The following is a 16991-nucleotide window of genomic DNA, read 5'->3' as shown; positions in this document are numbered from 1 at the left end:
AGTACCTTCATGGAATAGGCCAGATAAGGAGCCAAGGCTCTTGTCTTCCAGGACAGTTCCCCTCCTTCCTGTACTTCTTGGCAGCATCTCCTCTTTGTACCATCTTTCGTTTTCCTCTCTCTGCCAGGAAGTTTGTTTACTTTTCTTGGATGTTCTTATCCTAATGGTAAAGATTGGTTCAAATGGAAGTAAAGATATATCTAGCTGTTAGAGGATTAAATGAGATCATATGTATAAAACTATAACATCTGATACCTAGTAAGTACTTAATAAATATTCATGAAACACCAAGTGCTACCAAAGTAACCAACTATTTCCTGTACAAATTTGGGTAGTCAGCTCTTTGGATAGTCAGATCTCTTGGGACATGACCAACTTTTTTGTTCTAGGAATACTTCTTGATTCAGAACGGAGGAAATCTGATGCCAGCTCGGTCATGTCTCCCCTGAGAATCTCCCTCATTCAAGATATGAGGTTTGTCTGGGTTCATATATAATAAGCCACTAAAAGCCTGTTTCTAGTTGCTCCTTAGGTGTCTGCTTTAAATAGGGTCTCAGTGACTTGGGCTTCTACACCATCTCCATTAACCCGGAAGCCCTTATCATTGGTCTTGTCCTTCATGATGCAGTTGTATGAGCATTTGGGTTTCCTGACATTTTTTGGAGAATTATAGCAGAGTATCCCAAGGCTCCAGGGTTAGCCTGGTTTTTTGAGAGCTGTATTGTCACCACCCCCCACACATCCTCCTCCCTCCGCCTCCTGCCCTTGCAAATTGTGGTGTGCCTATCTGCAAAGCCACATGGAAGTCCAGGATTTAGAGAACGAGAGAGATAGACTTTCACCAGAATAGGATAGGATTGTCTTACCAGGCTTCCTTGGCTTTGCAGGGGGACGTATTGGTAGTGAGTTCCTCTTCTGCCCCACTCCCCACCTCTTTTTTCCTGTTCTCCCTTCAGGCACATCCAGAACATTGGAGAAATCAAGACTGATGTGGGAAAGGCCAGAGCATGGGTGCGACTGTCCATGGAAAAAAAATTACTTTCCAGACACCTGAAGCAGCTTCTCTCAGACCATGAGCTCACCAAGTAAGGCGATTCTACCTGGAGTAGACCAGTTCCTAGGAACGTGGGGAGGGTTTGGGAACCCTTGTATGAGGAGGAAGAATATTCACTGTCTCATTTCTGCTGTATTCATTCAGCTAAACTCAAATTGCATATGAAAAGGGAAGATTTTCCCCTCTGTAACTATAGAAGAAAAATTCTGCTATGTTTGTTCTTCCTACCTTCTCAAATGCATGTCCCTAAATAGCTTTCTTAAAGAGGTAGTGAGACGGATGGGGTCCTTATTGGGAACCTTAGAGTTTTGGGGCTCTCCTCTCCTTACTGCACTCAGGTAACTTGTATTCCTCTTAGGCACAGGGCATTTTCTTGGCCTCTTTCCTGTCCTGGGGAAGAAAGGATTAGGGAATGAAAAGGGAGTTTCTAATATCCCCTAATCTCTTTTGATCTTTTTTGAGGCTAGGGGCCAGCCCAAAATAACCCAGTTCTTGCTCTTCCTTTCTGGGCCCTGCCTGAGTCTCCCTGGAGCTTAAAAGGGCTTTCCAGTGGCCCTCCGAGACCCCCTTTCTCCATACTTTTTTTTTTTTTCTCCACACTTTCTACCTAGAAGGAGTAAGAGGAGAGATTCCATGGCTCTCATGCTCCCAGGGGCCATTAAACCTATAGTTCCCTTCTCTGGATTTGATATTCTTTGTATTCTTTTTGTACCCTAGCTACCAGAGGAGGAGTGGGAAGGAAGACTGTCCCCCTTCTGTGCCACTTAGGCCTCCACTTACCTACTTTTCCTATCTATGTTTGGCTCTTTCTTCATTGGCAAGCCTGTTGGGCATTTTTGTTTAGCATTTAATTTACTTAGGCATCTTTTTCATGGTATCCTTTATTATTTGACTTTCCCAAGGATGATAAAGCAGAGAAGTGGGCCTTTTGTGTAACAAGTGGATTAAAACTGCAGAATCTCATTTTATTCAAAGTTAAAATATAATGGTTTATATTTATTGTGTGTGTAAACCACAGCAAGAACTAGGTTTAAAACCTTGATAGGTTAGAGAGCTCACTTTGAGAGGTTATGAAACAGCAATTCTTAAAACACTTAAATTTGATTCCCTATAGGGACAAAAAGGCTTAGGGATAAAAATTTGGAGATTAGGAGAACAACTAAGAGGGAACACGTGAATATGTAAGCCTGGAGTTTGGAAGGGAGGTGTTTGCACACCAGATTTTAGGGGCAGTTGTGTGTGGTTTAAAATAAAAAAATTTGCCCCTGTAGCAGGATAGGGCAGGAGTGTTTCCTGCTGGCCAGTGTGGGTGGCACCAGTAGGAGGACAGAAGCATCTGAAAGGGGGTCAAGCACAAGAACTTTGTGAAGTCTGGGACAGTGGAAAGGTCTAGGGTGTGTATGAGCATAAAGGCCCAGTTAAGTGCAAACGGGGCACAGACTGGTCAGGCTAATAAGCTATAGCCCTGTTAAAAGGAGATAAGCTCAGAATTTACTCAGTACTAGAAACTTTCCACCTTATATTCTGGCTCCAGTGAGTGGAAATAAGTTTTACTGCCACAGATTGCATTTTGAATGGGGCATAGGGGAGAAAAAAGGGCCCTTTACTCCTTCATTCTGTTCTCTGTTATCTTTCTCTTCAGTCTGCTTGAAGCTCCAGCTACATCATACTACTCAACCTTCTCAGAATGTCTTTAGTCCTTTCAGGACCTAGTCAGAAGTTTTCTTTGCTAGTGTTTGTCTAGACATCCCAGAGACTTTGGTCCATTCTTCCTCCAGGTTCCCATAGCATTTGTCATAGTATGTATTCAAACTTCCTTCACCACTGATGGGCTATATTGTCATTATCTAGTTGCTTGCTGCTTATTACAATATGCTTTTGAGGGCATGAATGTACATGTTGCCAAGCACCTTGTAGATATTCAGTTGGGCACACAAAATGTGTGCATAGCTACATAGACAGGAGGAGATGGACAGCCTTAGAGAGGATATCTAGATAGAATGTTCCTAATCTTTGGGATTTCCAGGTGGCCTCCAAAACTGTTTGTAGCATGGAGAAGGGTATAAGGTCAAGGCAGGGTAAGGGGGCTTGTAGGGTGTAGGGGAGAAAGTTAGCTCCTATATAGTGAGCTCACATTGTTTTTCCTTAACCTGCCTGCAGTGACTAATACAGTGTAGTAGTCCCTCTTACCTTGAAACTCACTTTGCATGGCTGCTGTGACCTCATACCATCCTGTTCTTTTTCTCCCCCTACCCTTTCCAGGATGTTGGCTACCATAGTCCTCAGTTCTCTGCATGTACATATGTTCTTTTCACGCTTTCTCTCTCACTTAGTGATCTCACCCATTCTCATGACTTCTGCTACTTATTGTGTGACTTCCACATCTGACGCTGTGGCTTTGACTTTTCTTCTGAGCTCCAGCCCTGCATTTATTTCCATTCAGGTATCTTACCTTTATCTCAGAGAGAACAGAAGCAAGGTTCATAGAGTCTTCACCATAACTAGTTTTCTTTGAAATATTTTGTTAATGTCATGACTCTTCTCCCTGAACACCCTCGTTCCTCCCTACCTAGTCTGAAATTTGGGGTCCAGTTTGACTCCTTGCTCTGCTTTACCTTCCACATGCACATTTCAGGTCCTTTGCCTCTGCATCCACCTATCTTCTTATCTAGTGCTACTGCCTTACTTTCAGTTTTAGGCCCTGTTCACCCCTCAGCTGCACTAAATTTAAATTTTCTGGAATCAGCTGTGGCTTTCCCTTTACTTCTAGGGTAGATTGCAGAAACCTATTACTTGGGCAAGTTGCAAATTCTTCAGCCTAACTATTTAGGGCCTTCCTTCATTTGATCGTAGCCCAACCTTTCAGCCTCATTGCTAAATGATCCTCTCTCTGAGCCCTCAGATCCAACCAAACTGGTTTCCACACCCTGTCCTTCTCTTTCTTCTGCAACATCTAAATTCGTGCTGTCCTTTAGGCCTCTGTGGTCATCTGGGACCATTGAAGCTTATGGCTCTTTAAGCCATAAGTGTTTCTCTCTGCCAAAGGCCTGTGCACTTGGCTCTTCATGTCCCCTCTATTTGGGGAAGGTATTGTTGTTGTAGATGGTCTACAATGTCAGGCAAAGGGAGTTGGCCTTTGATGAGTAAGTGGGAATGGGAATGGGGACTGGAGAAAGTTTAAAAAGAAGGAAGAACATCATGTATGCAGCTCTTCCTAGTCTGTGACCTAATTCCCTTTATTGACTCTGAAGCTGTCCTGGGCTTACATTCACATTCGCAGTAGTGTTTTGACTCATGATTCTTATGTCTGCTGAGGGTCTGAGACTGGCCCTGCAAATGAATGATGATCAAAGACCTCCTGCCATTGCTATTCTCATACCACACACTGGAGTGATGCCCTTAGTTAGAAGCCTGAGAGGGCCTGTGCCATCCTTGAGGGGTGACAGTTCCAGCCCCCTGTTTAGGAAAGGAGATCACATGACCTCTGACACTGCATTGTAGTAACATGAATCCTTAGACACAGGTAGAGTTTGGTTTTGTTGTTCGTGCTATAGTTTCAGCCACTTTCCCTCTAGCCCTCATTTAGATGGAGTAGTTGGCTTTGTTCCTTTTTTAGATGGTTCTAATGAACTTGAAGCTTGGCATCTTATTCTTCCCTTAGCTGTCTCCTTCCAGAACTGAGTAATTCTAGCCTCTTTCCCCTCCTTTTGGCTGGGGGACTGATATATTGCCTCCTCTCCGACAGAAAGTTGTACAAGCGCTATGCCTTCCTGCGCTGTGACGACGAGAAGGAGCAGTTCCTCTATCACCTCCTCTCTTTCAATGCCGTCGATTACTTTTGCTTCACCAATGTCTTCACAACTATCCGTGAGTAGCCCTGTGCTCCCCACTAGCCTTCTCAGTGCCACTCTTCATGAGCCTCCCTAAGGCTAACTCACTGTCCCTTCCCTTTTTTTTTTTTAAAGAAAGATTGTCACTTGTACTTTCTATTTGCCTTTTTCTTCTGTAGGAGAGACGTGCACTTGCCCTCAGTGGAGGTTGTTTTTTCTCTGAAGCTTCTTTTTCTTATTCTGAAGTGGGGAGCTCAGTCTTTTTGGCCATGATGTTGTCACTATTGTCCTCGGCACTGCTCTGGGGGCCTAAGGCAATGAAAGTGGAGTGGAGTCGGGTGGTATGGTGAAGTTCACTGCCTTCTTTGCACACTTATAAAGAAATCTCCTTTTTGTTTTGGGCTGAGAGAGTCATTCAACATCCTAGAAGGTTTCAGACCAACCCCCAGGGAAAAATAATTCTTCCTGAAGTAACAGAACTAACTCCAAGTTGTGGTGGGAGATATGGGTCCAGGCCCTGCTCTGCCCTAACTCATTAGGTTTCTGTGAGCAGAGTTGACCCCTGCTATGGGCCTGTCTCCCTATTTGCAGAGTGAGGAAGGAGGGTTCAGTATGGTCTAAGGAAGATCCTTGGAGCTTCATCTTTCTTTGGTGCCAGGATGCTCTTTTCAATAAGAGTTAGCATCTGAATTTGCCCCATGGCTAGTTGTTTGGCTGGTGACTCAGCAACCTCAGCAGCATGGACTCTTGTTTCTGTATGACACCCATCCTCCCTCTCAGAGATGAGTTTTGTAGGCCGCAGGAGAGGCAGCACTGGACTGGAACTTAGGAGACTCAGGGGAAACTATTTCTGTTTCAGTGCTTCAGAAAGTCATTGTAAGACTTCTCTGGAGATTGTTATTAGAGTTCATGAGATGACAGATTGAAAAGTGCTCTAAAAAGCAATTCAATACAATGTGGAGTTGGTGCTATTATTTAAGGAACAAATTCATTTAGCTCCGAGCCTGTAGATGTGCTTGGATCTTTGATGGTTGGGTGATAACCCTGAGAGGAGTGAGAGTGAGGGTAGGATTGGCTAAGCCAGCCAGAGACTAGGTCCTGGGACCTGCTGTTCCTGCCTCTGCTGAGGCCAGTACACCGGGGGCTGCAATCATGCCAGCACACCTGGGCAGGCAGGTCAGGGCCCTTTCAGGTATGGGAGGGATTTCTGACCCCCCTCAATGCCTTTGTGGCTTCCCCAAAACAGTGATCCCGTACCATATCCTGATTGTACCAAGCAAGAAGCTGGGGGGCTCCATGTTCACCGCCAACCCATGGATCTGCATTTCGGGAGAACTGGGTGAGACACAGATCCTGCAGATTCCCAGGAACGTGTTAGAGATGACCTTCGAGGTATGTGTTACCCAGGGACCACAACCCTAGGCTCTTTGGGGATCTGAGTTTGCAAAGGCTGCTTATGGGAGTTTTCTGCAGGGTTTTATGATGGTCTTGCTCTTATAGTGTTAATGCATTAGCACAGTTGACCTGTTCTGAGATGATCAGAGACTGGAGCCAAGGGTTGACCCAAGAATGAGGGAGCCTCTCCTGTCTAAGCAATCTGGCTGGAAGGCACTTATCCATCTGGACTTGCGTAACTCCCTGCCTATGCCATGATGAGAAATTCCCAAGAGTTCCTTTAGTTGCTGAGCACAAGCGTTCACAGAGACCTCTGAATCTCAGACCACTGTCCCACTTCAGACCCTTCTGCTCCTAGGGCCTGTTCTTCCTTCAGATAGTAGCATCTTCTTTCTCAATCATTTCCCTGTCATGAGAGTGCTCTACCACCAGCCTGACCCTATAAATATTATGGGGCCAGGTTGCAAACAGTCAGTCAGATCTGTGCCTTTGAGTAGTGCCTCTCTTTTCTCTTATTTTCTTGACCTACCTGCCTTCTTTATTTGGTTGTTCTTTCACAGTGCCAGAATCTGGGAAAGCTCACTACAGTACAGATAGGCCATGATAACTCTGGGCTGTATGCCAAGTGGCTGGTGGAGTATGTGATGGTCAGGAATGAGATCACAGGACATACGTACAAGTAAGTGTTCCCTCAGCTGTGCCCTAAGATAGTGGGCAAGGTATACTATAGGGGCTGGTTTTGATGCCTGGTATATGGAATTCTCAAGGAGACCCTTTAAGTTGTGGTGGACTGAGGTGCTTCCTATTTGGCTTTGTCTCATGCATCTGAAAAGAAATAGGAGGGTTTTCCAAGCTAAGATGTATGATGTTACTGTACAGTTTCCAGGCCACCCATCATTCTGGTGGTTTTCTCAGTGATGCACAGTGGGATGGATGAACAGGGCCTTGAGGCATCCCCAGTCTGGTTTCAGAGCCCATCTCCAAGGATTAGCATTTTGATGGCTTTTGCTGAGCAGCAAGGGGAAGGATACTGGAGGAGTTAGCAGCTCTGACAAGCCATTGCTTGATCTTTAGGTTCCCATGTGGTCGGTGGTTGGGGAAGGGCATAGATGATGGGAGCCTGGAGCGGGTCCTGGTTGGGGAGCTGCTCACATCCCAGCCTGAGGTGGATGAGAGGCCGTGCCGGACCCCACCCCTGCAGCAGTCTCCCAGTGTCATCCGGAGGCTCGTTACCATCTCACCCAACAACAAGCCCAGTAAGTAGGAGGGGCTGGGCCCTCATGCCACCCAGGTGGGGAATGTGAGGTGTCTGGGAACCCTGATGTGGGAGTCCAGACTCCAGCCTGTGCATCTACCTCAGAAACTACTTTTGCCTACAAAGCAGCCTCAGGCATTTGTTGCCCTCCTCTCATGAATCCGTGTGTGTGTGTGTGTGTGTGTGTGTGTGTGTGTGTGTGTGTGTTATGTGTATGTGTGTCGGGGGTGGGGTGTCACACTCCTTAGAGGCCTAGAAGGAGAGAGGAGAGCTCATGCATCCCGGCCTAGGTCCTCTGTACTAACTTATATATAGTTCCAGAGAGGAAAGGGATCTACCTTCTGGCCTTCTCCTTCCTCATTCCTGGGGCTTACAATCAAGTCTTGACCTTCTTTTGGTTGCCAGAAGTTCCAGGGTAAAATGGAAAATAAACTTTACCAGCATCTCTTAAGGTATTAGCTTCCTAGGGTCCAGGCTCTCCTGCCTCTCCTTTGAGCGCTTTTGTGTCCTCAGTCATTATGCTCAGTCAGCTAAGCATGACTAGCCTCTGAGATTGATTAGGGATGTCTGCTTGATTTTTATCAGAGCTGAACACTGGGCAGATCCAGGAGTCCATCGGGGAGGCAGTCAATGGCATTGTGAAGCACTTCCATAAGCCCGAGAAAGAGGTAAGGCTTCCTGCCCTCCAACCCAAGACTTTACATTGAATAAGAGAGAATTATCTTTTTCCAGGCCCATGTAGTGTGGATAACCCAGAGCTCTAGAGTATGTGCCTTAGTTTGACATGGAGCACCTTTCCTTAGGGGCTGCTGCCTTGGGTTACCCTGTTTTCCTTACACACTAATGACCCAGTGAGTCCCTGGGCCCCTAATGAACAGTGTATATTTCTGTCCTCTTCTGGATTTGCCTGGGCCTCCCTGAGTAGTGGTCACTCTGGCTTTGTCCCTCTAGTGGGGACCTAGATCCATTGTCTGTTTGGGAGCTATTCACTGATAGCTGCTCTGTGCCACTCACTGTGCCAGGTGCTAGGGGAGATAGGATGTGCTAGCCAGTGTTTTGCTGCCCTCCAGGTGTGGACTGTGGGTTTGGGGAAGCAGTGGTGGGAAGGTAGCTTGGCTAAGGCAAGCCTGGCATTCTCTCCTGTTTCCTTATATAGCGAGGCAGTCTGACGCTGTTGCTTTGTGGAGAATGTGGCCTTGTCTCGGCCCTGGAACAGGCTTTCCAACATGGATTTAAATCTCCCCGGCTCTTCAAAAATGTCTTCATTTGGGATTTCCTGGGTGAGTTGAGCCAGGGTGTGAGGTTGGGAAAAGCATGCAGAAACATGGGGACTCACCAAGATAATGTGAGTGCTGACCACTGGAGTCTGAGATGCAGAAGCCAAGCCAGGTGACTCTCAAATTAGATCTGTTGTGTTTGCTCTGGCCTGCCTTTCTTTTCTTTCTTTCTTTTTTTCTTTTTTCTTTCTTTCATTCATTCATTTTTAAATTTATTTTTATTTTTAAAGATTTTATTTATTCATGAGAGACAGAGAGAGAGAGAGAGAGAAGCAGAAGGAGGAGGAGCAGGCTCCATGCAGGGAGCCTGACGTGGCCCTCAGCTGAAGACAGTACTAAACCGCTGAGCCACCTGGCTGCCCCATTCATTTTTTTTTTTATAATAAATTTATTTTTTATTGGTGTTCAATTTGCCAACATACAGAATAACACCCAGTGCTCATCCCGTCAAGTGCCCCCCTCAGTGCCCATCACCCATTCACCCCCACCCCCCGCCTTCTTCCCCTTCCACCACCCCTAGTTCGTTTCCCAGAGTTAGGAGTCTTTATATTCTGTCTCCCTTTCTGATATTTCCCACAAATTTCTTCTCCCTTCCCTTATATACCCTTTCACTATTATTTATATTCCCCAAATGAATGAGAACATATAATGTTTGTCCTTCTCTGATTGACTCATTTCACTCAGCATAATACCCTCCAGTTCCATCCACGTTGAAGCAAATGGTGGGTATTTGTCATTTCTAATGGCTGAGTAATATTCCATTGTATACATAAACCACATCTTCTTTATCCATTCATCTTTTGGTGGACACCGAGGCTCCTTCCACAGTTTGGCTATTGTGGACATTGCTGCTAGAAACATCCTGCTAGATGTTTCTGAGATGCAGAAGCCAAGCCAGGATGCTAGAAACACCCTGATGGGTGCAGGTGTCCCGGCGTTTCATTGCATCTGTATCTTTGGGGTAAATCCCCAACAGTGCAATTGCTGGGTCGTAGGGCCCCATTCATTTTTTTATTTGAGAGTGAGAGCACAAGCTGGGGGTGGGTAGAGGCAGAGGGAGAAGCAAGTTCTCCGTCCTAGGATCATGACCTGAGCCAAAGGCAGACACTTAACTGACTAAGCCTCCCAGGTGCCCTGCTCTGGCTTTTTTTTTTTTTTTAATTTAAGATTTTATATATTTATTCATGAGAGACACAGAGAAAGAGAGGCAGAGACATAGGCAGAGGGAGAAGCAGGCTCCATGCAGGGAGCTTGACATGGGACTCGATCCTGGGTTTCCAGGATCAGGCCCTGGGCTGAAGACGGTGCTAAACTGCTGAGCCACCTGGGCTGCCCTGCTCTGGCTTTTCTTGGAAGCTTAGTCATGAGTCCTCACACTTTCTCCTTGTTGATCCAAAAGGCCAGTTGATAGTATTTGGAGCCCCAGCCCTGGGTGTACCCACTTGGAAAATTTTCATGCAAGAATATTTTCCCTTGGGCAACCCCGGTGGCGCAGTAGTTTAGCGCCACCTTCAGCCTGGGGTGTGATCTTGGAGACCCAGGATTGAGTCCCATGTCGGGCTCTCTGCATGGAGCCTGCTTCTCCCTCTGTCTGTGACTCTGCCTCTCTCTCTCTCTCTCTCTCTCTCTCTGTCTCTCTCAATAAATAAAATCTTAAAAAAAAAGAATTTTTTCCCTCAAGAGTGTTTTTCTTTCTAATTTTTCTTTTTTTAATCTTCAGACTAGGGAAAGGACCATCTTTAAGTCAAGGACCACATAAAGAAATTTAAAACAGAAGAATAGGGACCTTCTATTTTGAAATGGGACCAGTGATGTCAGAACATTCATGTTACTCACATTGAGTTAACCTGCATCAACATGGAGAGCCTCATGGCTAATGGCCTGCAGGACACTCAGGGATAGGTTGGTTTTGAAAGCCTTTGTCATTGGCAAGCTTTTCTACTCTTCACAGAAAAAGCACAAACCTATTACGAGACTTTGGAGCAGAACGAACTTGTCCCTGAGGAAAACTGGCATACAAGGGCCCGGAACTTCTGCCGATTTGTCACTGCAATCAATAATACTCCCCGGAACATAGGCAAGGACGGCAAATTTCAGATGCTGGTGTGCTTGGGAGCCAGGTACTGCATGCAGCCTTGTGGCCCAGAATGCACAGCACCCAGCCTTGGAGGTGGAGCCTAGTATAGTGCAGGGGGTGGGAGTGGCTAATGACCAGAGGTCATTGGGCAAGTGAGGCTTTGGGGGTCCTTCATTTCCATGTACAAAGTCTATGTGTAGAGATGTGGAGGGCTGGGGATGAGAGTGTGTGTGACTGGATGGGGACATTTTGGTGGAAAGAAATAAAAACATCCCACTGGTGAAATTTGAAGCAGAGTTCTATCTAGTCATTCCTTCAACAAAGATTCGAATGCACTAGGCCTTATGGAAGACAGTGGGAATGAGCTGAATAAAGCGTGGTTCCTACCATTTAGAAGGTTGCTTGACCTAATTAAATACAGTATAAGGCAGAAGGTTGTGAGAGACCCAAAAGGAAACATGCATTCATAAGTTATTCTGAAGCTGTAGAGGAGAAAGATCAGAGAAGCGAGGAGGTGCTATTTGAGGTGAGTCATAATGGAAGGGTAGAAGTGGAGAAGGAGTTTGAAGCAGACAGAACTAGCAGAGGATTTGGGGTTAGGAAATAACAGGTAAACATGGGAAGGGCAGTTGTAGGAGACAGCTGAAAGGAGGCTGGGGGCTTTGGGGAGTTGGGACAGAGGATCCGTCCATATGAGGACAGAGTTGTTCTATCATGGGACTGAAATGATAGTAATGTGATAACCATGGATGGTATGCATCTGAGTGGGCAGTTTGTTAGGGGCTATTCCAGTGGGTCAGGTGAGAACATGAATGCTAAATAAACTTAAGGCAGTACTTCATTTGGGGCAAGGAAGGGAAGAAGTTGGCATAGTTGTTAAAAACAGACTCTGGAACCAGATACACTAGGTTCATATTCTCAGATCAGCCCCTTACTAGCCATACGAACTTGGATAAGCTCCCTAACTTATGGCTACCTCAATTTCTTCATCTATAAAGAAGGGCTAATAATAACACTGATAGCACCTACCTCATATCATAGAGTTGTTATGAAGGTTAAAGCTCTTAAAACAGTGTCTGGCACATGCCAAGTGCTATGTGGATGTGAGCTCTTAGGATTATTACAGGTGGTGATAGCTCTGGTAAGGAGTAATGGTCAGAGACAGATTGGCTTTTGAGGTGGAAGAGGTGGTGCTGACTGGACCTGGTGTCTGGCTGGTTGTGGGCTTGTCTAGGGGAGCAGAAGAAGGCAGGGGAGGACATATGGACCTAGTGGCAGGTAAGTGGGTCAATTTGTGTTGGTGTCCCTGGGGTTGAGTAGTCCCTAGTAGGAGCCTTTTAAAGCCATGTAAGGCCTTTTGTCAAGCATTTTTAAGAGATGGAGAGGGGTTTGAGGGAGCTGTCTACTTCTCCAGCTTTAGACTTTGTTCAAGGAGTGATGGAGAAAGTTTCCCCTTTGGCCTTGTACTAACTGTCTCCCTTCCCCTTCCCTTTTGATCCATCTGGACTGACCCTTCCCTGCCAGAGATCACCTCCTACACCATTGGATTGCCTTGCTGGCCGACTGCCCCATCACCGCACACATGTATGAGGATGTGGCGCTAATCAAAGACCATACACTTGTCAATTCCTTGATCCGCGTGCTGCAGACATTGCAGGAGTTCAACATCACACTGGAGACATCCCTTGTCAAGGGCATCGACATCTGACCTCCCAGCACCAGCTAGCAGCAGGACCAAGAGAGACTCACCCTGCGGCTCTGACCCTTCTTCCAAAGGGGATTTAAGCAAGTTGTGCAGGAGACAGAGAGGAAATGTACACTCACTGTAAAAAAGAAAAGTAGAGGATTTTTGGAATAAATAATCTATTTTAGAGTTTATTTGCTGATTTGCTTTTTACACACTTTCATGTGAAAGAGTGATAGGGAGAGGGAGACGAGGTTGGTGCCGCTTATTTTGAAGCTGGTGCCCTCCCTCGCCGTGGCCGCGTGCTGGGAGCTGCGGCCTCCTCGGACTGAGCCTGCGGTGCACGGGTGGGGCAGTTCTGCTTCTTCACCTGCGCCCGGTCATGAGGCCATTCCACGTTGTTTTTAAACTAATGTTTTCTATATTAACATTGTTATGGATATTTGGCTTTCACGGGCCACACACAGGTGTGCTGAGCAGGAAGCCCTAAGCTCCAATCAAAGGGATTTTTAGTAGTGCCTCTGCAAGCACTGATGAGTCAGTCCCACATCTTTGCTTTTTCTGTCAGTATTATTTGGAACGGAGACATGCCGGGATGCACCGTCGTGCAGAAGATCACATTTCCTCTTGGCACACAGCTGCACAGAAGTAAACATAAGCATGTTTTAACAGGTTTTCTGTTTCTTTTTTTTTTCCTATTATTTATTTAACCCTCCATTGTGTGTTTTAAATCTTTTTTTCTTTTCTTTTTTCTTTGTTTTTAAGGAAGGAAAAAGCTTGTCACAGTCTAACTGGCTATGTTATTATTGTTAAATTTATGTTGTTTTGCAACCTAGAAACCAGCTACAGTATGGCCCACTTAATAAAACACCTGAAACAAAACTGCATGGATCCCTGGCGTTTATGGGGGTTTGTGAGCAGTGGGTGGCGGAAGGTATGGTTTGGTCCATGTGAGAAGATCAGTGTGAGAGCTGTGGCATTGCCTTGTCTCCTCCCTCAGCTGCCCAGGGTGCCCCCTCAGGGTCTCCTGAGTCCTCCCTGCTGCAGCATCAGGAGCTTTCATAGTTGTTAACTCAACTGGTTATTTGAGAAGGATGTAGATAAGGGTTATTTACCCGTTCCACAGAAGAAGAGGCTGAAGCACAGAGGGGAAGAGACCTGGCTGGGGTTGCAAAGGTCACTTGAGTGAGACAAGATGGATATTTCTTGAAGGGTAAGAAGACCAGGTATGGGAACATAGGGCACATGAGACCCTGTTTGCCCTCAAGGAAAAAAAGCTTTTTCTTGAGAGAAGGATTTGTTTTTCCCAGGATGGTAGGTCGTAGAGCTTTATGAGGGTCCTGGAAACCAGCTTCCTTCAGTTTTATTCTTCGTGGCTTGGTCAGGTAGAGGGCCTCAAACCAATTAATGTTTCTTATGATTTCCTGGTTTTGCCTTTATGTTCTGTCTGCCTGAATGGAATGCTTCCCCTGGTGCCTACTTCCTGTTCATTGTTCAAGGTTACTTTAGGAGTTACCTACTATGAAGCCTTCCCTAATCCTCCGTGAGCACAGGTAATCATTCTGTCATTGTGCTCCTGTAGTTGCTTAGATGCTGGTACCTCCTCTCTGGGTTGTTGCTGCTTTCGTGTTGGGCCCACTCCCTAGGTTATGAGCTCTGGAGAGTCCAGAGAGGGTCTCTTAATTCATTTCCATCTCTGGTGACTGGCTGGTGGTGAGTGCCTAGGTAAGGCTTTTTGAAGAGGTGAGGAAAGGGACTGGCAGCTTTGAGGACGGCTGCAGTGCAATATCCTGCCAGCAGGGGATGTGAGTGGGACGTGGGAGTCCTAATTTTTTTGGAAGTTGAGTAGGTAGGCAGTGATTCAGGAGCAGGAAGGGAGATTCCTGGCTGGGCAGGAAGGGCAGCATAGAACCCACTGCATGTATATTGTGGGTCTATGCCAGAGATGACCTTAAGCCAGGTGCTTTACACACATACTTCTCCCTTTTCCTTACACCTCTGCAAGGCAAGTGTAGATTATCACTGGTTTAGAGGTGGGAAAATTGAATGTCAGAGAAATTTAGTCACTTGCCCAAGGCCACACATCCGATAAGTAGTTTGCAGTTACGAGAACTGTCTCACTCCAAACTTGTGGCTTTTCAACTGACAACTACTACTTTGATTCAGGTTTCTGCTCAGATGTCCTCTGAGAGATTTACCCTGACCACTCTAAAATACCAAGTCCCATCAGTCACTTTTATCCCCTTATTCTACTTATCTTCCTTCCTAACACCTACCATCATTGTACTAATTATTTGCTAATTCTAAATGTTAGATTTATGAGGGAAGGATACAGTCCATTCACAAAGTAGCAACTGGCATATGGTAGATACCCAGTAAGTATCTGTGGAATAAATGAATTCATTGGCAGTGGTTAAGATGATGGACTATGGAGCCAAAAGTCTGTCATTTAAATCCTTGCACTGCTAATGTGAACTAGAGTAAGCCACTTAATTCCTGAACCTCTGTTTACTCATCATCTGTAAAATGGGAATGATAGTGCCTGCATCAAAGGGTTGTTGTTACTAGTTGAGTACACATATGCCTGGAACAGGGTCATGTGTGTAGTAAGTGCTAGATGAATATTGGTTGTTGTTACTGCCATATTGTATCAAGCCCTGGTTCCTCACTGAGACCAAGACTCCCGGTCCTCAAGGAACTTAGAGACAAGTACTGCTGTGGGGGAGTATAACATCAGGGAAGGTATTGACCATAATGAGTTGTACTTAGGGTAGAGAACTGTTGGAAAGAGTGGATGTTGCATGTAGAGAGAATAGCATGAGCAAAGGCATGGATGTGAAGGAACCAACCAGATTGAGATGCTCCAGGAAGTCTAGTGATAGAGTCAAGCCTGAGATAGGGAAGGGAGCAGATTTGTGGGCTCCACACCCATAAAGTAGAAGACAAGGAAAAGGCTTGAACTTTGCTGGTACTCTGTAGATGTGGACTAAAGGAAAGACCACATGCTGCAGCACAAAACCCAGACCCAGAGTCATGTAACCTGTATGTGGCATTCCTAGTACACACTTAGACCTGTGAAGAATATTACTGCTGCTTTGGGCCCTCCTTATGTGACATGAGACATGGAAACTTGTGGTCAGAGCACAATTGCTGGGCTGAGGCATGGCATCTATGTGTCTCACGTGCAGTCTGTGGCCTGAAAAGTCCACACAACTGTCTCATCTCATGACAGGGCCTTTTATGTCTCAGGTTATAAGGGAAGGAGTATCATTTAGGTAACCCTAGGAGTACTTCTTTATCTTTTTCCAGCTTTTAGGTGGAAGTTAATGACCCTTTCTATATGTGGTGATGAGACCAACTCGTACAGCTGTCCAGTTGGTCATGGCTCTGTGTGGTGGGTGTGCAGCACCCAGCACTTAGTTACGTGCTTTAGTGGAAGGTGCTGGTGGCCTCAGTCAGCCAAAACAGTGAAGGAGCAACACTCTTTTTAGCAGACTTTGCTGAGAAGGTGAGTATGAATCATGTTTTAGAAATCAAGGTTCTCCTGGGACCATCTATCTCTGTTCCTTCTAACAGCTGATTCTGCTGTGAATGTCTCACTTTCTACCATGTTTTGTTTTATAATCTGCAAATCTTTTTTGGAATGATGTGTGATTTAAGAGAACAGATGTGTTTAGTAGTTCAGTATTTCAGGGACACTTGAGTCAACTGCCTCTCCAGTAGCCTTGGGTAGATGAAATGTATTCAGTTCAAGTGCTGCCTGCTTTGGCTTTTGCACCTGCTCTAATTCAGTGCTTCTCCAACTCTGAGATTTCAGGGACTGACAAACAAGCATGCAGATGAACTCAGTGAATTATTACAGAGTGAGTACCCTGTAACCACCACCAGGTCTAGAATAGAGTTCTGTCAGCCTTCCCAGAGTCTTCATTGTTCCTCAGCCCAGTCTCAGCCGCCTCCTTCCTTCCAACTTTGTGACCTTTATATTAACTACTTCCTTGAATTTCTTTATTGTTTGATCACCCAAGTGTACATCCCTACACACTATAGTACCATATTGATTTTCTTTTTAACTTGATGTATCTTTTAAGTTTTTTTTAATCTGAAGGATTCCCTCTACCCCTTTCCTTTCCTTATAGTTTGCCTGGATCCTATAGTTTCCCACAGCCTAGATTTTGCTAATTTTATGTTGGTGCAATTCAGTGTGTTCCTTCCCTATAAATCAGCTAGATCCAGAGACCTGATTTGCCTGAGGTTTGATCCCTTTGATGAGACTCTAGGTGGTGGTATACTCATTTATCAGAAGGCACATCATGTCTGGTGTTCACTTTTTTTTTATGTTAGCAGCTATCATCCTGTAAGTAATTCACTGGGAGGAGGTGGTAACATGGAGATATTTTAATCATTTTGTTTCATTTATTA

At 45.5% G+C, this 16991-nt stretch overlaps 1 protein-coding gene across 2 annotated transcripts in view; it reads left to right on the top strand.

The window, feature by feature from the left end:
* The window catches only part of DENND5A (DENN domain containing 5A), a 108521-nt gene extending 95067 nt beyond the window's left edge, over positions 1-13454 (top strand). The window contains exons 14-23 of one of the 2 annotated variants that reach the window (XM_038569011.1): positions 390-474; positions 957-1085; positions 4800-4921; positions 6131-6276; positions 6840-6958; positions 7354-7535; positions 8120-8202; positions 8691-8814; positions 10763-10897; positions 12413-13454. In XM_038569011.1, the coding sequence (XP_038424939.1) occupies positions 390-474; positions 957-1085; positions 4800-4921; positions 6131-6276; positions 6840-6958; positions 7354-7535; positions 8120-8202; positions 8691-8814; positions 10763-10897; positions 12413-12492 (1205 nt within the window). In that variant the 3' untranslated portion in view covers positions 12493-13454. Of the gene's footprint in view, positions 1-389; positions 475-956; positions 1086-4799; positions 4922-6130; positions 6277-6839; positions 6959-7353; positions 7536-8119; positions 8203-8690; positions 8815-10762; positions 10932-12412 lie in introns of both variants that reach the window. The other variant, XM_038569010.1, reaches the window with a different exon arrangement.
* The last annotated feature ends 3537 nt before the right edge of the window (positions 13455-16991 follow it).

Source organism: Canis lupus, chromosome 21, assembly GCF_011100685.1.
Source record: "Canis lupus familiaris isolate Mischka breed German Shepherd chromosome 21, alternate assembly UU_Cfam_GSD_1.0, whole genome shotgun sequence".
NCBI classification, from domain to species: domain Eukaryota; kingdom Metazoa; phylum Chordata; class Mammalia; order Carnivora; family Canidae; genus Canis; species Canis lupus.
Note: the sequence above shows the minus strand (reverse complement) of the source record. Positions and strands in the feature narration are given on the sequence as shown.